This window comes from Chiroxiphia lanceolata, chromosome 7 (genome assembly GCF_009829145.1).
Source record: "Chiroxiphia lanceolata isolate bChiLan1 chromosome 7, bChiLan1.pri, whole genome shotgun sequence".
NCBI classification, from domain to species: domain Eukaryota; kingdom Metazoa; phylum Chordata; class Aves; order Passeriformes; family Pipridae; genus Chiroxiphia; species Chiroxiphia lanceolata.
In genome coordinates this window covers 16,624,845-16,648,015 of record NC_045643.1, presented here as the reverse complement: position 1 = coordinate 16,648,015, position 23,171 = coordinate 16,624,845, and the positions used below count along the sequence as shown (strand labels likewise).

The window sequence follows — 23,171 nt, the reverse complement described above, 5'->3', positions numbered from 1 at the left end:
TAAATTTATTTTGGCAGCTTTTGAAAGACATACTCTTATTCACATATTTCATGCCATATATAAAGACATGTACATATGTCCTTATGTCACAGTAATCTAAAAGTCTCAAATACATGTTATAAAAAGAATAAACTCTTTCTCACCAGTAACAAGACCAGAAAATAATCATGTAAAAAATCAACTCAATGCATTTTGAAATACCTGACTTGCGAGGGGGTGTAATACTAAAAAGTGGAGTACAATTTACAAAGAGACTAAAACACAGTATGCCACCAAATAGCATGATCCTAGCAGCTTAGAGCATAGCACGGAGAGCAAGTCAGGAAAAGGATCATCTAAATAGCTGTGCTTTTAAAAAATCCTGTGTGTGACAGGTGTTGGCAAAGTAATTGTTAGGGTAGCTACAGTGTATACCAGATAAACAGTTAAAACTATGTTTGATATAAATCACGGTCTGAAGACTGTGTGCAAATTCAATTTGGGGGGGGGGGGGGGGGGGGGGGGGGGGGGGAAGCGAGAGGTTTTCTTGTTTAGCAGTCGGAGAGCCATTCTGAGCCACACAAAACCAGTGCCAGACGTGAAGCGAACGATTGGCTGAGCACAGACCATGTGTTCGAGCCGTGCGGGTACGAAAACCCCTCCCAGAGCCAGATCTGCATTGCAGTCAAGGGAAGAACAAGATTTATTTCCTCTGCTCTACTCTCTTGCACAGATACGTACGCAAGCAGGAAATCCACCTCCTCGCCTTCACAAAATGTATCAAATAATTCTTACTCTTTAGTTAGTTGTACAATTACCTCTAATTAGTGTTTTGCAAATCTTAGTAACAAAGAATGAACACCACGATCAAGCATAATTATATATTATTTTTTACAATTTTGATTTCAAGAACAGGAGATATTACCTGCTACATCCTCCATTTTTCTTCTTTCTTCTACATTTCATATTATGCAAATTTCAAAACAGCTGACTCCTCATGCACTGGCATCTTAAACGTAACATATTAAACTTCATTTTACCTGGAGTTTTCAGCTGTAAATCACATTCTTTTTTCCCCCAGCAATACATAAACACCTTTCTGTTTGATCTATTTAAAGAACATGTGTTTGCTAACAAAAAAATTTCTAGCATAAACAAAGAATATTACTTTTAAGAAAAAATTTACCCAAATTTACTGTAGAGCCTTTTCTAAATCACACAGCATAGAATGTTAGGCATAGGATTCTTTATCTGAAGTAAGCTCCTTAAATATGACTGTTGACACTTAAACCTGGCACCTTTACACTTTGTCTAGGGCATAATTCTGCTAGTAACAGAATTCCCCCATCCTAAGAGAGTAAATGTGAAAATCTTGGGCCCAAAGTTACAGAGCCAGCTGTGTTATAATGGTATCTCAGCAAGCTATTTTTCCTTCACTGCTAGTGGCTTTATTGTTTGGTTCATCCTAATATCATTGCTAATGCACACTTCTTCCTTTCATTTTTGTCAGAAGGGTTCAAGAAAATAAATTTTGTTTAAAAAATTCAGATACAACATAGACAAAGCAGATTATGGAATAAAATACAGTCTAATAGGTTCAGATTTAATTAGCATACAAAGAAGAGCAGAACAAAAGGGGAAAAGAAGTGTTTAGGAAACTATTCATATTTATAGCAATCCAAAATGCAGGATTATTTTCCATATTACATGTCCGGTAAAAATGTAAAATATTGTAAAAAATAAACATTTTCTATAGAGAGTAATTCTTTGTAGAAAGAATTAATCCTGTGACCCTGAATGAAACTGAAATATACAAAGGGAAAGCATTTTAAAAGCATTTTTAATTGAGATGCTCAAAATTGTTTGATCCCTCTCATTTTCTGGATCACAACTGTCAGATATAGCTCTTAAAGAACAGAAGTCATGCAAATTGATCTAAGGTCTCTGACAGATGGAGTCAAGAGTTTGGTGCTATTTTCAAATACTAAAGATTACCAAACCTGTACTAGGCTGGTAGATAAGTATGTGTGTTTTCTGTTCAAACTAGCTCATAGACTGACATATTACTTCAAACACCCCTTATCAATTATTAAAATTAAAATAGGAGAGTTCACATTGAAGCAGCTGATGTGTCTGCATGCATTGAATAACTTCCACAGGAAAAAAAACCAGACAGAAAGCCTTCTCAAATCACAGCAACTAAGACCTGCAGACACTGCCAGAGTTCTGGGGCATGAGACATTTAATTGGCACAATCTGTAGTGGAAAGGGCCTTTAGTATTGCTTCTGGAGTGTGTATGTATACAAATATATGTATGTATACATATGTGTCTGTATATATGTACACATATATTTCTGTACATATATATAAAGAGTATTATTAACAATTACTGAAATAGAGTAAATATTGTAGCATAATTGTACTAAAAATAATTAGTTTATTAACTCTATGTATTTTTTAATTAATGAAGTAAAAGGTTTCCATGCACCATACACTGCATACAAGAATTGCATAAATGTTACAAGACTTTACACTAATTTATTATCCTGTCTTTTTTTCAGCAAAGCTCAGCAATTTAAATCAAATTCAGAGACGAGAACAATTGTTTCCAAATGAAGAAGATAGCAGAAGCTGCAGTATTGTTGTCTTATTGTGCAAGGAAGCTTGCACAATAGTCAAGTGTCTGCAGTAACACTTGCCTATGTTTAAATATACTGTATTTCTATAACCCAGAAAAAAGAACTGAATGTTAAACAAACGTTTGTCCTGAAGCTCATGCAAATGCTTTGCTTTATAGCACTCAGGCCTTCTTATCAAAATTGTAGTCTGCATCCTTCTTAAAGTATGAAACTTAAATATATGCAAATCGACTACATTTGCAAAACTATCATGACAATACTAACATTTAATTAATAATGAGTCCATTTGTTTCTGTAATCCCAGAGGTTTATAGAAAATACATTTACTTCAGTGAATTGGCTCCATTAACATCACTATTCTAGAGACTAGAGTTAAAGAGCAATTTCATATTCACATCTTAAACTCTGTGTAACACTAAAAAACACTTTAGCCAATTTCACTAACAATATTTACCTATGCAAGGATTCACTTCACAAACAAATGCTGTATAAGAATCAAGCAATAAAAACCTCCAACAAACCCACGACAAAAAAAAAACAATGAAGAGAAACTGACATTTCAGCCACAGAAATATATAAAAGCAAAAAGCCTTTCTGGCTGTTTTGGTTTTGGTTTTTTTTTTTTTAACTAGATACACACTACTGCTTCCTTGGCTTACAAAGAGGAGACTACGTTTGCAAACACTGCTAGAAAAAAGAAAAGCATGTCAGACACGTGCATAGATGACCAATACCACATCTGTTAGATAATGTGAAACTTTATCTGACTATGAAACTACATCAGCCAGAACAGATACAGGTGTTTTAAATGCTACATTTTCACTTACGGAAATGGGTGACCCAAAATGGTAAGCAATATTCTCCTAGATAACCTGATAACCAACCTGAAAACACTTGACTAGCAGAAAATTGTTTGCCTGATTTTTTTTTTATCTAAGCCTCAAGCTTGTGGATACTTTTCATTTGCCACTGTGAATCTTTGTAAAATGTGCATCTTCTTCATTTACTGGTTTGTCTTTTATGTCAGCGCAGTAAGCACAGTATTATAAAATTATTACATTCTGTACAGTTGACTACACATAGGGGAGGGCGATCATGAACTGAAACTGTAGAATTCAAATGTGATCTGCCTATGGCTGTGCAACCAAATGAAACTCAAAGACAATCAGCCTTCATGAGTAACAGTTAAATGCAAAATGAATGACAAACAAACTAATAAAGGCATGGAATTCTTCAAAATCAGGAAGGCAGCTCCCATGTAAACTACAGGAATCTTTGAAACTAAGAGACGTATTTAGCCAGTACCATTGTCTGTCTCTTGATACTCTCATCCTGTGGGTAATGGGCAAGAGAATAAACAACATATATGAAGCATTTTATTTTAAATAAAAAATGAAATTGGGTGGTTTACTTGATTGAGAGAAGGAAGACGAGAAATTGTTGCGTTTGGCCTCAGTGCAAAGAATATCTGGAGACTGCTGAGATTTGCAATAAAGTTTCTGTAAAGGCATCTACCTTCTCACAGAGATGCAGGAATGATCTAAAAACTTGTTTCAACTTCTGCACACAACAGCAGTGAGAACATTTCTAGATCTATTGGGAATTTCTCTACATATTAGGAAAATTCTCTTTAGTTAACCAAACAGGTTTTTAAACCTTTGCATAAACAAAAGATGCCAGTCTGAAACTCAGGTTTTTGGGGGTTTGGGGGTTCTCTTTTTTTTTTTCTTCAGAAACTGCAGGGTAAAATAAAGAAATTAAATTAGCAGCTAACACTAAACTTCCAGTGATTTGGTAAAACCATATAAACTGGTTTACTCCTTTACACAGCATAAAGGTATTTTTAAAGTAGCTAAGTGCCAACTCCTCCTGCTTAGGTTAGGTCATCATACTAAAATAGTTACTGATACTGTGAGAGGATAGAGATAACCAAGACTAAAGAAACCTTGACTTTAATGGTAGGTTTTTATAATGCTGCTTCTCCCGACATCATTTTTCAGATAAGGAAAAATTTTTAATGTATGTGCTTAACTGTGCTTTATTCTACACAAAACTCTTGCAGAATACCCTCTTTTGAACTCTCCATGCTAGTTTACGATGGAAAACGCCATTAAAAGGTATAGGCAATGTGTCTGCGAGGGAAAGTTCGTGAAACTTATTGCTTCGATTTGTTTTGCTATTCATCCGGAATACCAGTTCAAAGGGTGAGCGCCGAACAGGCTCTGGAGAGCCAATCTTTAGCTGCGTCCTTGCAGCATCTCCAGAATAAAAACAATACGTGGAGAAAAACAACTTCTCCTGGAAGGTCCTGGGCGCCTCAGGCACATTCTGAAACTCCTGAGGAAGTGCCCCGTAAACACCGCATCTCCTCCTTCCTTCTCTTTCGCACAAAGCACTGCCTCCCTCCTCGCCGCCCCCTCCGCGCGGAGCCCTCACACGCGCGGACACCGCCCTGGAGGGGCCGCACAGCCCGCAGGGCGGGGCCACGTCCGGGGGGCGGGGCCGCCCCGCGCGCCAGTCGCGGCTGCGCCGGCGCCGCCACCCCCACAGCGGGCGGGCGGAGGTTCGTGCGCGGGGCCAGCGGCCGGCGTGGGACCGAGAAGGCGCTTTCGCTGAACGCTCGGCACGGTGATATTTTATCTTTTCTCGCTTCGCGACCCCTCTCCCCATCTTTCCTCTCCTCACCTTCCCCCGTTCCCGGCCCTTTCCGCCCCCCCGGCGGGGCGCGCGGGCGGGGGAGAGGGGCGGCGGGCCCTGAGAAGAAAAACGTTAATGGCCGGAGCGCGCGCGCGCGCGCGGCCCGAGCCCGCCTTCCCGCCACGTGACACCCCCCCCACGCCCTCCTCCCTTTCCCGCTCGGCTCCATATTGCCGCTGCGCGAGGCAAGTCTGGGCACAAAATGGAGGTAACGGGGAGTGGGCCTCGCCGGGCTCGGCCAAGGCGGGGGTCGAAGGGGAGGCGAGGCCAGGCCAGGCGGCTCGTCGCGCGGAGCCGGAGCAGCTCGATCTCTACCCGAGCCCCTGGGTGCAGGCGGGCGGGAGGGCGCGGAGCGAGTGTGGGGGGCATCTCACGGAGCCCCTCGCGGTTCCCGTGGCCGCCGCCTCCTTGTAGCGTTCCTGGCGCGCTCCAGATCCGCTTTTCCCGGCGACGCGGCACTTTATTCCGCAATGGCGCGGGCAGGAAAAGGGAGGGAGCGGGAGAGCGGCGCTTCCACCGCGCGGCCCCGCGAGCTGCGGCCGCCATTTTGCAGCGCTCTGGCGTGTGGGAGAGAGCGGCCCGGCCCTCGGCCTGGGGCAGGGCTGTGAGTAGCAGAGTCCTCCGCAGCAGCCCTGGGCACACCGAAACACTTGGGCGCGGATTCAGGCAGGAGTAGGGAGAGGCGAGCCCCACACGTGCCTGTGTCATTGTTCTGCCCTCCCTGTGTTCTTCCCCTCCCCCCACGTAAGTTACCCGAGTAGTGCGCCAGGGACATTTTTTCCACGCTCACTTTCCTCAGAACAGACTTTTAAAGCGTTAAGATCATTAGGTGCAGTACGCTGCTTCTCGTAGAGGAATGCGACACGTTGCGACACCTCCCTAATATCACTCACCCCTTTCTAGGGGGAGTTAACACGTGTAGCGAGACTCTGCTGCCCGGAGAGGTGGGGGAAGGCAAAGTACAGAGCTCTCTTCCCTTTCTCCACTCCACCAACCACACATGCACAAAAGTCACGACATTCGGTGGCATCCAGCCATGATCTTGGTGTGGAGCACGAAGAGGCAGCCCTGTACAAACCTTGGTTCAGATATCCTGAACTTTACTGAAGTCGAGATCAAATGCAGACTGAGACTGAAGCAATCATCCCTGCCCTACCTGGAGGGAAATGGTCATTATCTTCCCTTTTTGCTTTTCTTTCCTCGAAACCTAAGGGTTTTTTCTCAAAGGCTTTTTTTCTCAAGTATTTCAGAGTGTGGTGAGAAGAATAGTGCAGATTCTTTTGTGTGCTGTTTATTCCCTTCATTGCAAGATGAAACCCTATAAAATTAAGATCAGAAAACAAGAGATCACGCTAGTGATCTACATCAACTACTGTTCCTACATTAAAAGCAGAGAAGAAACTGGATCCCTTAGCAAAACAGCTAAAAATAACTTTTCCATGGAAGCAATTGTTTTAGCAGCTTCAGGGTTTAACTGGAGGGGTTGATGTATTCAAAGCATTTGAACATGCTTCTGTAAAGCTTGAAAATCCATCACATAAGATACTAAGCTTTTATCTTGGCAATTTTTTTTCCCAGGCAGACATTCCTATTGGCATTGGGAGTAAACTACCAACACACCTAAAGCTGAAAATAATTTTTTTCCCGCTTTAACTCTTAGTTTTACTATAGTACACTAAGTGTGTGCACTTTAGGTCCAACTTTAGCTATTTATAGAAAAGACTGATATATCTCCTTAGTGTTTTCTGATTGGACAGGAAAACCTCCATCTTGGGAATGTCTGTTTTGCCTCTGTTAGCTCCTTGTCTCCTGTAAGAGATACAGCAGCATTGTAAGTTCCTTTGAGTAGTGAGACGTCTCCTAATGACTTTTTCTCATTATAAGCTAAGAGATTTGTTCTGTGACTACTTTCAGTTCTGTAGTGAAGTTGCAGTATGTAAGTGTTCAATGCTAGTTTAACTAGCATTTAGTGATAGCTGTGTTCCAACTGAGCTGGTGGCATTAGCAAGGAGACAATACTGTTCTGACCGTCATGGCCTGCAGACACCATGCCCAGGAGCTTAATGTTGGCCAGCGCTGAGCCTCACTGGGGGAAGCAGCAGGTGACAAAATTAGAGAGGGATTGCATACTTTCCATTACTTACAAAAAGTATTTAAATAAGTTTATCCCTTTCCTCCTAACAATTCCCGAAGTTGTATTTTGCCATACAGCCAGTTTATAAAAAGCCTTTGAACTGTTAATGGTCTGTTCCATACCTACTGTGTATGACTTCAAGAACTGAACAGCTCAGTTGAAGCACTTAATATCCTAATACCTCCTAAGTCAAACTGGTGTTTGATTTAAAGGATTTCAAGAGGAGGTTTAATATTGTGTAGAGAGGAATTAAAGGTAATACAAACACTTCGATGTTACTTAATAAAACCTTTAAAATTGTTAAATCGTTAAATCACGATACTCAAGATTTCACAGTTGAGTTTAATTTAAAACTGTATTTTAACATGGAATTATATTAAACAGTAATTTCCACTATGAACATCAGCACATATTGGTGATTAGTAGAGACCTCTCTGCCTTTCCATATGCAGTATTTACATGAAGAAAACTTTAAAAAAAACCCCCAACCCAAACAAACAACCCCCACAGAAACACACCTAATCTTGTAAATACCTGTGATTTTAATACAGCACAAGAGTAGTTTTACTGAAGTATGTTATAAAATGTACAGTATTGCATTTTGGTTACTGTAATAAAGTTGCAGGAAACATCCAAAGTAGTGATGAATTGTGGTCAGATACCAGTGCACTAGTACTAAGGCAAGTAACTTGAAGATCTCAAAAAATTTTAAAGAATAAAGGCTATAGGGAACATTTTTTTGTTTAAATGTGTAGGTATGGGTTCATCCACCGAGGTTAACTTGTAGAAGATGTAATTTTTGTAATGATACGTACATCACTTTATATAGTACAGTAAACAAATAGATAATTTGGAAGCAAAAGTGATGCAAATGTCTGGTGTTACATATTGCTGAGGATCAGATGTTAAAATTTCTGATGTTGCAAGATACAGTCAGTAAATTCCACTGCTGATAGTGGTAAATGGTTTTCAGTACAGAAAACGTTGTAAGACATCCTTTAGTGTTCCACGATGCTGGATTGCTGATTACAATAGGTTATCATCAGATAGTTCTTACTAGCACTATTTGCAAAATGTTAAGTGTTTTGGGGTTTAAAATCCAGAGATTTTAGATTTATATATTTATATAGATATATTTATATAGATTTATATATTTATAAATGTATTTAGAATTTATATAGTGGTTTTGGGTATCAGAGGTGGCATTTGCTTGCTCTGTATCAGTTGTATCTGTGATAGTTATGTAAGACAGTAATAGATACAGGTTTTCTGCAGATTTTAGCATTGTACCTAGGTATTCCAACAGTTGTAAAACGAGCTTTACTAGGATAGCAGATGTTCCTTCTGCAGCTCTTCATAATCATCAGTAAATAGGCTGAGGATTTTTACCCTTTTAAATACTTGGATTTTTTTTCCTGCTTTTACCCGTTTCCTCCTGTAAAGCCACACCTGTGCATTTCAGCCAGAGAAGGCCCTGTGTCACAGGAATTGGGGTAAGTGCTGACTTATCCAACCTGTTTTCTAGGTTTCCTAGATCTAAAAGAAAGGCTGAGTTAGAGTACCCTTCCAAAATGGCTGCTATTAAGGAAGAGAGAGAGGTGGAAGACTACAAGAGGAAAGGAAGACGATCCTCACAGGTGAGAGGATTGGTTTTTTTATTTAAAAAAAGTTTTAAGGGGAAACAAACAAAAAAAAAAACCCCAAGTTACTAATTTCTATCTGACATATTAATAAATGGCTTTTTTTTTTCTACCTTCTTCATCCCCGTGTTAGCAGAGTAACTTTAAATTGCAGTTTATTGCTTACAGTTTTAAGGGGTGGGGTGTTAGCATAACGGGGAAATTTTGCTTTTCTAGTTTTCTGTTAAGACAAAACCAATTAAATATATGTTTCTGATTAAAGCAAGGTGTAATTATTGAAAAATTCATGCATCCTCAGAGTATCAGCAGGAACTTGAATACTTCATATCTTCAAAGTCCTGTTTTTAGTGGGAATGAAGACAGGTTCCTTTTTTTCTTTTTTCTTTTTTTTTTTTTTAATGAAAAAATGGTTGCCTGATAGTCACTGCAAATGAAAGCGAGCTGTACTAAGTAAAAATAACTGTTTTCTTTTGCTTCTAGCAGAAATACCGTAGACTGAATAAGGTGCGTAGTATAGAGAAGATGTTGGGGCTGTTTCTGGGAGGATGGGAGCTAGTTACTTTGGGGCAGGGTGTGGAAATGGGAGGGGGGTGAAGTTCTTGATACCCTTCAGAAGGTAATTTTAAGATCAGCAAAAAGGGTGTTAAATATGTCTATATAGTTTATAACTGAGGCATTTTCTGATTGTTTATTTCGATTTGCTTGCTTTCTAACATCATTTTTTCAGGATGCCTGAATAGCTTGTTGAAACCAACTTTTTTCTGGAATGATATACTACTGCAATGTGGGAGGGCCTCTACACTTGGGTTAAGAACAAACCTTGTTAGAGTTGCATGCGTCTGGTAGTGTGTGTGTAAAGTCCTTCTGGAAGGAATGTTGAAACTCTCTCACTGATTTGGACTTTGGATAGAGTGTAACTGGGGTTGCTCAGCTGCATACTAAAGAAGCTCTTGTAGTTCACAAAAGTAGCTTGCCCTGGAATGATTTTAAAACCTATAAAGTTTGTAGAGAAACTGTTTCACAGAGAAAGGTGCTGAGGCCACAGTTGCCTGTCAGCTTTCCCGTTTCAGAAGACAGTCTAGGATTGTACTGCCTGGGGGACAGGATGGTCTCACGTTTAGCCACAGCTGCCTGTAGGTGTGGTGCCAGGCATTTTGTGGACACTTGGTTCATAGAGGTATAATGCGTGGGAGGGCTCCACCTGAAACCTGTGCCTCTAGAGAGAAATACTGCAGCTCCAAAAGGCTGATTATTCAAAACCCCTGCCATGGGAAATTTCAGTTGATAGCAGCCTTGGGATAAAGGCAGTATGTATCTGCCGCAGTATTGTCAAAAGGTGTCCGGATTTCTGCGAAGATTAGGATTTTTGCAGGAATCCCAGGGGATTCTAGCTGCCATCTTTTCTTTCCCTCTGATGAGAGGTACAGTTAGGTTGTGCTGAGCGTTTGGGGGTTTAGGTAGGACCTAGGAACCAGCGTTTCGATGTTGCTGGCGGGAGGAGGTGAGCGGAGGGGACCGCGCAGTCCCCTCAGCGCCGGCCTGTCCCTGCCCTCCTGCCGGGCCGGCGGGCCCCGCCCATGGCGCCACTGCGGTGCTGGGATCTGACGGCGCGGCCCCGCCCCCGGCTCCATATTGACGGCGGAGGAGACGCGGCCGCTCACAAAATGGAGGCGGTCGGGGCTGCGCAGAGCCTTGGCTTTAGGGAGGAAGGCAGTAGGCGAGGCAGGAAAGAAAGTTTCCCGCCTCATCAGAGCCTATTAATGTGCTTGGAAGCCCCTTAAACAGTTCCAGGGGAGAAACAGCGTCTTGCCGGCTAAATGCAGGCTGGGCGTTCTTACGGCTTAAACTCTCCGCCCCCGTAGAGGAGAGCTGCAAAATGGCGTGCTGGCCTGCGGTGTCAGCCGAGTAGGAGGCCGCCTGCTGATTTCATTGGAGCAGTGTGGTAGTTAAACTAAAGAGGAAGGGAGAGAGGTGTTGCACAGCATTTGCTGCTCAGGAGAGACTGCTGCTATGAGTAACCTCCAGCAGAACAACCGAGAAAACAGCGCTTTGTCATATAGGACAGCACTGAAAACCCCAGTGAGAACAAACTGCCTGGAAAAAAAACTAATTTCCTAAGAAAATTCTGCCTTTTACTTTTGTGTAGAGTTCCTATAACATAGGTGTGTCCTGAGGATAATTTCTCTCTAATGAAAGAGAGAAGCTATAACAGCAGGTGTTCTTGCTCCTGTATGAGAGCAGCAGTTCATGTGCACATAATAACAATAAGCTGAGAAGGACTTCACTTTTCCTTTCAGGAGTGACCTGAAAAGTTGTGTGGTCATTCTTTTAAGGTAAAAGCAGTCTGAGTTGTTAGCTGAAAACCATCATAGCCTTGAGGGATATTAGAGAACTGTAAAAAATTTGTATAGTTTTTCCTTATATAGGCTTTTTGTTTTGGAGGAGTCTGAACTCTGCAGTTTCACAAAATAAATTTCCTTTAATATATGTAAGAGACTTTGAAACACTCAGAGGTGTTCCCAGCTTTAACATGACCCAGGTAAAAATTACATATTGTCAGTAGATTTAAAAAAAAACAGCAACAGAAAACATCACTTGGCCTAAAGCGCTTTCTGTATGCAATGGGGGTGTTACCCTATAAAATTTTAAGTTTACGTGTAGTTACAAGGGAGATTTTATTTATTATACTTTTGTAGTCCAGACCACTTAGAAGACCGTAGAAAAAAAGCTTAACTTTGTAGTCCTAGGATTGTTGACTGTTAATCATTTATGTAATGTTCCTGCAGTAACAAGGCCATAAATAAAAAGCTATAACTGAGAATGTTCGTGCTGTTTCTCACAAAGTTTAGCAGGTATGAAAGCAGGGATTTGCTTCTCAGTCAGTTTTTCATTATCGTAGGTGTTGTTTCCCGTAGTACAACCTGAACATTATAAACCAACAATTTCCTAAAGTACTGTGTAAATCAGAAAATCTCACTCAAAGGAATGCTTTCCTGGCTATTCCTAGCACCTTATCAGAGCTTAAAGCACCTCAGGTTGGAAGCAAGATGTCTACACATAGAAGTCTGTGGCTGGTTTTATGTAGTTCACCTCTCACAAATAATGCTGCATCTAGTCTGGTTCAGCGCACTGCAGCAGAAACAGTGAAGCCTGTTGCGCATTTGTGCTGCAGAACTGAAGTCATACATAGTATAGCTGGCCAGTACCTTGTGGAGTGTTTCACATGCACAGAAGTTCATGGTTGCAAAACAAGGTTTTAATTTGGTTGCCTTTTGGTAAGACTTCCCTTACAGTGGAAGAAGGTTTTAAAATAATATTTCATAAACTCCTGTCAAAGGTATGGGGAAATTCCCTGCCTACTAAAAAAATGCAGCACTGAAAGCAGAAACACAATTGTACTTGTAAGCCCACTTTAATCATTCTGTAGAAAACTGGGCTCTAAAACTTCATTTTAAAATGTGACTGCTCATATGTAGGCAATGTTGTCAAAAGCTTCAATTAAACTCATTTCTGCATCCTTAAAATTTTTTATAGTTCTTTGTGATTATGCTTCATGAAGTGTTAGAACTTTATCCAGCAGTGCTTCATCTGCAACTCAAAGATAGGCATAGAATGAATGCACTTCCAGGGGGTGGGGAGCAACCAAGTTATTTAGTATATTGAAATTCTTTTACTGTTTGCACTTGAGCACTCTTAAGGTTGTTAGTTAGTTAGTGTTTTAGTTAAAATCACACCTCATTAATTGTTTACTATGCTGCTGTCTTATACCCATTAGAAGTCATTGTTTTTATGTAAATGTATTCCACCTATTTGTAGGTATATTGTGCACAGATAATTTTTAGTAATTCTGTGAAATTTTAATTCTGTGATTTGTATTCAAAATATGTTTTTGATTTTTGATTTTGTAGGGCCATGAGCCGAAGGAGCCAGAGCAGTTGCGAAAGCTGTTCATTGGAGGTCTGAGCTTTGAAACAACAGATGATAGCTTGAGAGAGCACTTTGAAAAATGGGGCACACTCACGGACTGTGTGGTAAAGTGTCTAATAATAGTTGGTGGTTTTGAAAGGGCATAGGTACTTAATCTAGGACAGAGATGCAGATACCTCCTGTGTTCTTGCAGGTGATGAGAGACCCCCAGACAAAACGTTCCAGAGGCTTTGGCTTTGTGACTTACTCTTGTGTGGAGGAGGTGGATGCTGCCATGAGTGCTCGACCACATAAGGTTGATGGACGCGTGGTTGAACCAAAGAGAGCAGTTTCGAGGGAGGTGAGTTAGTGTTTCAGTTAACCTTCTTTCCTAATGTTTACCTAATGGTGTGAAGCACTGAATGTCATTTTATGCATTTCAGGATTCTGTAAAGCCTGGGGCACATCTCACAGTAAAGAAAATATTTGTTGGTGGAATTAAAGAAGATACAGAAGAATATAATTTAAGGGAGTACTTTGAAAAATATGGCAAGATTGAAACCATAGAAGTCATGGAAGACAGGCAGAGTGGAAAGAAAAGAGGCTTCGCTTTTGTAACTTTTGATGATCATGATACAGTTGATAAAATTGTTGGTATGTAACTCTTTATTGAGTACTACTTTTATGGGATAAGTGTTAATGTAAGACTTCAGAACAGCAACATGTGGAATGAGGTGTTTGCATAGTCAACTGCTTTACTGTTGTAAGAGATGGGGTCAGTTTCATTTTCCTTTTAAAAGTTGTGCTCATGCCTTACAGTAGCTGTCTCTGAGAGTTTTACAGCATATTACTGTGATGCGATTTTCTAACTTTGCTATTTCACAATTTTCTGTAGTTCAGAAATATCATACTATAAATGGACATAACTGTGAAGTGAAAAAAGCACTCTCAAAACAAGAGATGCAGACTGCTAGCTCTCAGAGAGGTGAGTTGTAGTTGTGCATAGTTATTTTATGTAACGGGCTTTCAATTAATGTAATTCAAGTGAAATATTTTGTAGGTCGTGGGGGTGGCTCCGGCAACTTCATGGGCCGTGGAAACTTTGGAGGCGGTGGAGGGAACTTTGGCCGAGGAGGAAACTTTGGTGGGAGAGGTAAATGACTGGAATATTTATATAGAATGCAATTTCTGGTGTGGGTTTGGTTTTTTTATTATTATTTCCTGTGTCAATTGGCTTAAACATTTAACGTGTCTATTCCGGAAAACATTCTCATCTGTTTTGTGTTCTAGGAGGCTATGGGGGTGGTGGTGGCGGTGGTGGGAGCAGAGGAAGCTTTGGGGGTGGTGACGGATACAATGGATTTGGTGATGGTAAGTGTATTGTTCACTTTCTTTTTCCCCACACTGTTAGAGCGAGCTGTAAGTCTTGCATTCACCTTCAAAACAAAATCTGCTTTGGTGATAATGTCATAATAGTGATAGTGGAAGTTAAATGTCTACATCGTAGAGCTGTGAAGAATTAGTGGTTTTTTTGTTTTCTCCACAATATGATGGATGGATGGAAAAAAATACTCCTTTGTATTTACCCTTTAAATAATCTCATATTTATGAGGTCATGAGACAGCTGTTAAAGATTATTGAGAACTAAATGAAGATTCTGCTGTCACTTGAAAAGACTAAAACTGAACAAAGCAATGGCCAGCTATCATACCAGAAATGTTTTCAATCAGCTGTAAGAGTTTTCCTGGCTCAATAGTATCTTTTTCATGATGAAGTTTGGATGAGTATCCAGAATGCATCTGAAGAGAAATGTGTACATTACCAAAAAGCCAAAAAGGACAATTATCGATAGTCAGAAAGGGACAAGGGAAGTAGTATGTGATTACTTGGGTCCTGACTTTATAAACGTGGGGGATTTTTTCAGTTAAATAGCTTAGATAAAGTTGGAACCACAATGAGTATAATAAAGGGAAAATGCTGTGGGACATTTTTATTGGGCAATTGTGTTGGTTTGGGGTTTTTTGTTAAATGGACCTTTTCTTGCCGGTATTTGGCTTTGGTGTGTTTAGTTTGACTTTTTTATTCAAAGGTGGCAACTATGGAGGTGGTCCTGGCTATGGCAGCAGAGGAGGTTATGGTGGTGGTGGAGGACCAGGATATGGAAACCCAGGTGGTGGATATGGAGGTGGTGGAGGAGGATATGATGGCTACAATGAAGGAGGAAATTTTGGTGGTGGTAAGATGCCAGCTTTAATTAGACATCCATATTTTTTAGTCAGGTCTCATTTTACAGTGCCTGAAATATGATGCTGGAATATGTATAAAATGGGTTGTACAAGTAGGTTTTAACATAGAATGCCATGTTGCATAAGGAGAGTTCTTTTCAGTGTGGATCAGCTTTGATACGCTATAACATTATGTTGCCTGGGATGTCTTTTTCAAAAAGTTTCAGCTGTAGTTCTGTGTGGAGGTAGAGTATTAAAGATTTTGACCATTTTAAATATGCTGTTTTCCTCAAATACCAGTTCACATCATGTAGATCACATCTTCCTTTCCAAGGACTGTGAATATAAGTTTTTATAAGTTTGTTTATTGTTTGCCCCAAATTTGGGAAGTCAGGCTGCAAAAGCTGCTGCATACTTTATTATACTTTCTGATGTATATTTGCAGCATGCCTGTTACACTGCTATCACTTTTTGGAGTAAATAGTATGTAATTTACATTATTGTCTGTTGTCATACATGCAGCGTGTTGGGCAGTGGAAGAATGATGGTGAAACTCATGTGCTTTTCTTACTTTAAGGGCCTTAAATTGTGTTAACATCAAATTGCCTACTCAAATCGATAAATTTTCCAGTGTTAAGGATTTTCTCTTATTCATACATTTTGCATAAAGGTAGCATGCAAAATGCTTGAACTTTATTTTAAATAGTTTTAAACTATTACTTTCACATTGGAGATACCATAATTTGCAAGCTTTGTTCCCTAAGAGTTGATCAAACATGACTTTATAAATTTGTGTTTGTTTCAGGTAATTATGGTGGAAGTGGAAACTACAATGATTTTGGCAATTACAGCGGACAACAGCAGTCTAACTATGGTCCCATGAAAGGTGGTGGTAGCTTTGGTGGCAGAAGTTCAGGCAGTCCCTATGGTGGTAAGCATGATTTTGTATAGAGAATGTTTCTTGAGTTAAAATCCCTTGTTATTCTTGTATTTCAATATACATCCTATTTTTGTAGGTGGTTATGGATCTGGAAGTGGAAGTGGGGGCTATGGTGGTAGAAGATTCTAAAAATGCTACCAGAAAAAGGGTAGGTGTAATGTATATTTATAATGATGATTAATAATGTGCAACTGTTCACTGAGAGTAATAATTTTCTTATCCTGTATTCAACAGGCTACAGTTCTTAGCAGGAGAGAGAGCGAGGAGTTGTCAGGAAAGCTGCAGGTTACTTTGAGACAGTCGTCCCAAATGAATTAGAGGAACTGTAAAATCTGCCACAGAAGGAACGATGATCCATAGTCAGAAAAGTTACTGCAGCTTAAACAGGAAACCCTTCTTGATCAGGACTGTCATAGCCACAGTTTGCAAAAAGTGCAGCTATTGATTAATGCAATGTAGTGTCGATTAGATGTACATTCCTGAGGTCTTTCTCTGTTGTAGCTTTGTCTTTCTTTTTTCTTTTTATTTTCCCATTACATCAGGTATATTGCCCTGTAAATTGTGGTAGTGGTACCAGGAATAAACAAATCAATGATTTTTTAACTTTTCAATATTTGTGTAGTTCAGTTTTTCCACATTTAGTACAGAGAACTATAACAGAAATAAAATGTAGTTTAGGGTGTTTCCTTGTTAGTTAATAGAGAAGATTAATGCATTTCTCAATTACTATTTTGTATTAATTTAAAGTTAACAATAGAAACACCTATTGATTTGCAGTCTTAAGGGTCTAGTCTCAGTGTATATACGTAACTGTCATTGACATGACTTACATAGGCATACAGAGGGAAAACATCTGTATGTTGCATTATAGTTTGTTTAGATGTATAACTAGGATTGAGTTACTCAAATTAGTGTTTGTGAATCATAGAATTAAGCTTTACCTTAATGAAAATTTAAAATTACTTTTTGGTTTGTGCATATTTTTTTAATTTGTAGTTCTGTATTAGTACTAGCGCTTCAAGAAAATAAGGCATGATAAATATTTTAACAAGACCAACTTTAGACACATGAAAGCTGTCTCCCGTCTCATTTGAGATGCATAAGGGATAACTGAAGTTGTTTAAGTCTTGGGTTAAGAGAAAAAGAAACTTGCTTTTTACCTTTATATTTATTGTAATTCCCGAGAAGTTAAGGTGGGGGGAATCAAGTGCCTGTTTCCTTGAGATATACAATGAATCTGTTTCAATAAAACTATACTTTGGGGAGGGTGGCTTGGAATTTTCATCCCCTTCCTTTGTCCCCATTTCCTTTTCCCTCACACCAGACTGCACTGTTTCAATTAAATGAGGCGTCATAGTGAGAGTAATAGGTATGTTCCTCAATAATTTAATGGCTATATACTTTCTTGCATGCACCCTAGGCAATTTTCTGGACACATTCTTCTGACTGGGAGCCAAGGGTAGCGCAGGTGTAATCACTGACAGTCCCAGGTAATGCGTTCCAAAAGCCCATTCCCCGTGGGCTCTGAAGTAGTATAGTTTGTAAGCTGTTTCCCTTGCAGATGTCTGTGCTCAGATAAGAGCTTGAAAATAAAACACCATCTAGTTGTATTTTTCCGACTAGAAACACTTCCCACAATGTAGAATGTACAGTCTCAAGTTCCCACAGGCAGAGTGATAGTGTGCTGCAACTGGATTTGGTACACTGGAGTAGCAAATGTTACCAGCGCATATGGCTAGAAATGGTAATCCATTCTCACTTCTGACCTCCAAATTAAGGCACTGCAGTCTGTCCTGTCCTCATCTGATGTGAATTCTCTTGACTATTGCCAGGCCAGTGCTTGCTGTCAATTCAGACTAAGAAGAGTAGGGACCCAGTCAATAAAAGAAATACTCAGACACTTGGCAATTTGTATTGGAATTACTCACACCTGTTTCACTTCTGGGTCAATGTGCAGTATAAGGTAAATGCAATTCCAGTATAGGAATGAATCTGCAAAGATGTATGAAATGGCTCAAGGCATAATCAGTCATATTAATAATGAATTATAATTTTTAAGAAGTGGTAGAAAAATGAGTGTGTTGTTTGCAAAAAAAATTAAACATGTTATTTAAACACTGTTATCGGAGTGTATTTAGACTGCAGTACACTAAAACAAGGAACCAGTGTCAAGATGGTAGCGTCCAAAATGGATTTCAAAGTCTGCTGCTTATTTTCTGTGGAGTTTTAAAAGATCTCAAAAGTTAAAGCAAGAATTGGTGGTTTAGTGAACGCTTCTGTTGTACATATTCATTTGGGCTTGGGGGGGGGAGGCTGTACTTCAATAAAGGCATTTTTTAAACAACCCATTTGGAGTTTGAAAACATGGGAAACTAAACCACAACTCACTAGGGAGTGAGACACCAAACTACCGACTTGCTTTGTATGTTACTATGCTCTAGAAGATGTGTAGACTTGCACCTGGGGTCTGCAACTGATTGCAGGGACAACTGGAGGATGGGGTTGATGTCCCTTCTGACAATTGATCTGGTATTTCTAAATTTTTTTAGAATGTATTGACAGTGTTCTTTTTAACAGGGCCTCTTGTAGCTGTACTGTGACAACAATGTTAACTTTGAAAAATAGTGTCATAATAAACTTTATGAACAAGATCTGTATGCAACCTTTTAAGAGATGGATGTAAGTGACCGCTTTGTAGGTGGGTGGGGTAGCTTAGCTGTTGTTTGTGATGTGGAAAAGTGTAAGCCCTGAGGACAGTGATTCACCAGCTTTTCAGAACCTAGGATGTACTTCTTTGATCCATACATTGCTAAGGAGACTCGTAAGACAGGACTTCAGCAGCCTATTGAGTATGGAGAAGTCAGCCTAATAAAAGAATGACAAGGCAGCAGGAGCAACAGCTTCAACTTCCAGAAAAGTGAAGGCATAAGATACTGTGCTGATAGTGAGCAGCTTTCCCAAGGCTAGTTAAATCTGCTTATCACAGCTGAAATATCGAAGAAAGTCTAGCAAGAGTTCTTCACCTTTTGGAACCTCCTTGAGTGATAGCTACTTGAGTTGACTCAAAATCAATAGGTCTAGCATTTAGACCTGAAAGGAAGGGCAATGAGCATAGGTAAGGTTTGCCTTTAAAATTTTTCATGAATTATAAAGAGTAGTGGGAGGTTTTTAAACAAGGTAAGAGTAATTTCTTTAATTTTCAGGTTGAATGAGAAGCTGCTGCTTGACAAAATGGGGAATGTCTTGCACATCCTCTTCAGTTGAAGGTTTCTGACTGGGTAAGATTTGTAGTGTATAGTAAAACATCTGTTTAACCCTTCTTTCCTTCTAGGCTTTCCTTTGCCAGCCTTTTAATATCAAGGAAAGCCATAAGTAGTAAGGAGCAAGTATTCCAGTATATGTCATCCGGTTCCTATCCAAGAATCTTCTGTTCCTGGCAGATACAAAATTGCTGTGTGTTCCAGATCAACAAGACAAACTGTAAATGTTTTGAAGTAGGCACTCTGGTTACTGTAGGGGGGGGTGTGTTGGGGTTGGGAGTGGGGGGAAATTGTTCTGTGCCATGTAATGGGAAGAGCCCCCAGAAGCCCAGAAAGGCGGCAACGCTGAAGCAGTTCTTCAGTTCTCAGCAGTGTGTGACCTGCTGCTGCATTCATTCTGCACCCTTCAAGAGCTGGGACTTCCCTCCTAGTGAGTGGAGCTTGGCTTACCAGGTGGGGTTGTATGTACCTGTACAAATCAAAGAGCTCCCTTTTAGATTTTGTGTGCTTTCGGGCAGGGTAGTTAAGTGGAGGCCAGTACTGTCACATGATACCCTGAATCCCCAGCAGCTTTTGTACAGGTGAAAACTCATGGAATCAGATTTTATGCACATTGGTTCTTAGCTCTTGGAACATGTATTATTTCCTTTTCTGCATCTTTGATCATTACAGGTCCCTTCATATAGCAGTCTAGCATCCTTTTAAACTTCCTGATACGTTTCTGAGCCTGTGCATAATTTTTATGAAGTCAGTTTCTATTTTAGTGTTGGCTATACTGCAGTTATTCTGAAAATAGTCAAATGGAATCTGCATTTCAGTTTATCAGAGGCTGAGGCATATTCACAAACTGATTCAAGTATTTAAACTTTGTCATCTGTAAACTTCCAGAAAGCAGTTCATGATTTAGTAATGTAAAATTAAAAGTTAATTTGGAAGTAATTTACAGAGCTTTCCACAAAATCAGGAGCTACTTAATGGAAAATCTCCCTATGACTGTATTTTTTTTTTAAAAAAAAACACTGACAAAAGTTTTTGCTTAGCCAAGGTGGAGCCAAAATCTGAAACTGCAGCAGTACAGTCATAGTGTATTATGCCAGTCAGCTTGTTGCAGAGGTGACAAGCTTGCTTGCTTACACCTGGAAGTTGAAAACCTGTGATTTTCCTCTGCTAGGCAGAGCTTCCCCCAGGCATTTGTGTAGCAACAGGTAACAGGGAACAGCATTAGTGTTTCACGATTACTCAGGTGAGGGCAAATGCTGTTGTTCTTCCGAGTATCTTAAGATTGTTTTAACAAAAGTAATTTTTACCAAAAACTTTCTAGTTTGCATTCTACTACTAGCCTATGTATACAGCAGAATTCTACCTTTCCTTAACGTTAGAGGATTCCACATTGCTGCAGACTGGTTTTGTGCCCTGGACAGGTCTTTTTGCACCACATAAAGAACTAAATATTCACTGTTAGAACTATTTTCACACTTTGATTCATAACACTTTTATTAGACTAATTGGCTTAGGTTCAATTATTTGTACCCTAATTTGTTCAGAAATAACTTTGTCAAAGATAAACACATTCTTGAAGGGACTACTTGGTCAAGTATACCTTTGTCTAGGAGTCACTTTGAAGAGTTGAGAACCTTATTTTATGGCCACCTTTTTTCTTTATTGGCTGCTGTTAAAAATAGCTAAAGATGGAGATCTAAAGATGCAAAATTAATGAAGCACTGGTCCCTAAGCTGCAGTTGTACAGAAGTTTATTTGAAAACAAAGATGGTACTTCCAGGTAGTAAGGAGGGTTACCCCAAAAGGAGGCCAGATTGATGCAGATGTGATAAGTATGTTATTACATAACATGGAAATTGAACACAGCATCTTAACTTTTATATCCGTTTAATATTTAAAGCTCCTAGTCTTTCAGGCATTGATTGTGTGATGTACTGATGTGCTGTCTTTGGTTCCTGTGTTTAAGACATTAACATGTTTTCATATGCTGTCTGCACTGGGGTGGAATGTTCTCTTAAAAATTAGTCTGTGGTCTCTGACAAGTGCCTGTATCTTAAATTGTGTGGAGCATGTAGGATCTTGAGTATCACTGAAATTCAGATATCTGATGGATGATTCTTTTTCTGCTGTGGGTGCTACAGGTTGCCATCTCTGTCTATTAGCTTTTTCCTGAACTAAAGTAATCCAAGTATCTCCAAGTAGAAGAAAAATGGCCTTCATGTAGAAGATAATATCGCAAGACTGGAAACAGAATAAAATGGTATAATAACTGGCAAAGACTTCAAGAGCAATGGTGCTAGTGTGCTGGAATCTCAGAACTTGTGGTTAAACAAGTTAAAATAGCATAGAAATGAAAAATTTCAGTATAGTCCATAATGGATTGAAATTTGTTTAAAATATTTCAATTTTGTATCAGAATAAAGTGTATATTGTCAAATGACTTACAATCTAAAATGCGTTGCCATCACCTTTTTTTAGTGCTGTGATGAACACAAAGCGGTCTTGAATTATTGCAACACGTTTTCTTACAGGATCATCTTTCCAACTTGGGGACTGCAAGTCAAAAAACCTTGGTTCAGCCCATCTTTTCAGCTTTACGTTTAACAGTTTTAAAACTGGATGTTTTGATCAAGAAATAAATGGTCTCCATGTGAAAAATTGTCAGCATATAAGGTCAGCATTGTGATGCTTTAGACTTGTCAGTGTCTCTAGCCACTCTCAGGTTTGGGAATATACTCTGTACCTCAGTAATAATAATAAAGGTTATAATTTGCACTATGAAGTTTTTACATACATGAGTGATGTGGAATTTTTTTCATTAATGTTGGATGTTTCAATGTGAGTACAGCATTCACTGTGTTCATGATGTGAATACTGGTTTAGACGGAATGCAAGTTGTCACAGTTTGAGTTCCTTTAGCCTGATTCTTTGCCTGGTGAAATTCAAACAAGGTGTCTGCATTAACTGCAGGTTTTTTCTTGTTGCACTTTTTGTCTTGGTAATGCTATCCTTGTATTATATTTTAGACATGGGTACAAATGCAACAGCCCCTCTGAAGGTTGTAAGGTTGCCGTTTGGCTTTGGTTCTCACATTAGTGAACAAATTAAGGAACAAACTGAAGTATAGGGAAGAGTCTGTTTTATAGCCACTTTGTAATTCAAGTATTTATATTGCAGTTAGAGAGAACATTTTCTCTGTAAGTCAGACATTTGATAGCCTAATTAGTGGCAGGGGGAACCCAGGAGCTCTTTAGGTTCTCTCCGCTTTGCCATTGGACCTGCCTGTGTATTAGAGCTACTGTGTATCAGTGTTGAAAGACTGTCCAGGCCAAGGCTCAGTGTGCTTTCTCCTTAATGCCTATACTCTAAAACAGCCATCCTCAAATATGGATTAGTCCTCTTGCTTTAAATGGCAGCAGTGTCTGGTATTCCTCTAGTGCTCACCCAGGTTTGGCAACTGTTAAGAGGTGCTTTTCTTCCTGAGCAGTGCTGGTGGCAAAGTCAAGAGGCACATTTAAATAACAGCAGAAGGAAAAAGTATCACTCACTGCTGCAGTAGCTTTGATTTTTAGCTGGTACCTGGCTGCCCTATCTAGAGCAAATAAATCTGCTTTGTCCATAAAATTGAGCCTCCCAAGTTATCAACCATTGTTACTGACCATTTGCTCCAAGCAGAGGAGTGTTCCTGCGTTCAGAGCACGTAAGGACTGGGCAAGGGGATGGCCTGGCATACAATTAACAAGGAAGGTC

General features: G+C 39.8%; 1 protein-coding gene across 17 annotated transcripts; it reads left to right on the top strand.

The window, feature by feature from the left end:
• Nucleotides 1–5,149: 5,149 nt before the first annotated feature.
• HNRNPA3 (heterogeneous nuclear ribonucleoprotein A3) lies at nucleotides 5,150–22,214 on the top strand. 17 transcript variants are annotated; one of them, XR_004358108.1, is made up of 15 exons: nucleotides 5,377–5,501; nucleotides 8,976–9,087; nucleotides 9,571–9,594; nucleotides 12,999–13,121; nucleotides 13,211–13,357; nucleotides 13,440–13,650; nucleotides 13,892–13,981; nucleotides 14,042–14,149; nucleotides 14,287–14,367; nucleotides 15,086–15,232; nucleotides 16,027–16,152; nucleotides 16,238–16,309; nucleotides 17,582–17,651; nucleotides 19,365–19,439; nucleotides 21,953–22,214. XR_004358108.1 is itself a non-coding variant. In XM_032693688.1 (13 exons), the coding sequence occupies exons 2-12, from the start codon at nucleotides 9,022–9,024 to the stop codon at nucleotides 16,288–16,290; spliced, it is 1,176 nt and encodes a 391-aa protein (XP_032549579.1). In that variant the 5' UTR covers nucleotides 5,150–5,247; nucleotides 8,976–9,021; the 3' UTR covers nucleotides 16,291–16,309; nucleotides 16,396–17,234. The 17 variants fall into 17 exon arrangements, 11 of the variants coding, with proteins under 11 accessions (XP_032549579.1, XP_032549584.1, XP_032549583.1 ...); XR_004358107.1 differs by having other exon boundaries at nucleotides 17,582–18,840; nucleotides 21,953–22,210; XR_004358104.1 differs by having other exon boundaries at nucleotides 17,582–18,840; nucleotides 21,563–22,210.
• Nucleotides 22,215–23,171: the final 957 nt, after the last annotated feature.

What these genes read in the sequence shown, in the direction of transcription:
- HNRNPA3 (XM_032693683.1), top strand. Translation starts at nt 5,392, where the DNA reads ATGGCCGGAGCGCGCGCGCGCGCGCGGCCCGAGCCCGCCTTCCCGCCA. An exon ending in CCATATTGCCGCTGCGCGAG is followed by an intron (nt 5,502 to 8,975) that starts GCAAGTCTGGGC and finishes CCTGTTTTCTAG; the next exon opens with GTTTCCTAGATCTAAAAGAA. An exon ending in AATACCGTAGACTGAATAAG is followed by an intron (nt 9,595 to 12,998) that starts GTGCGTAGTATA and finishes TTGATTTTGTAG; the next exon opens with GGCCATGAGCCGAAGGAGCC.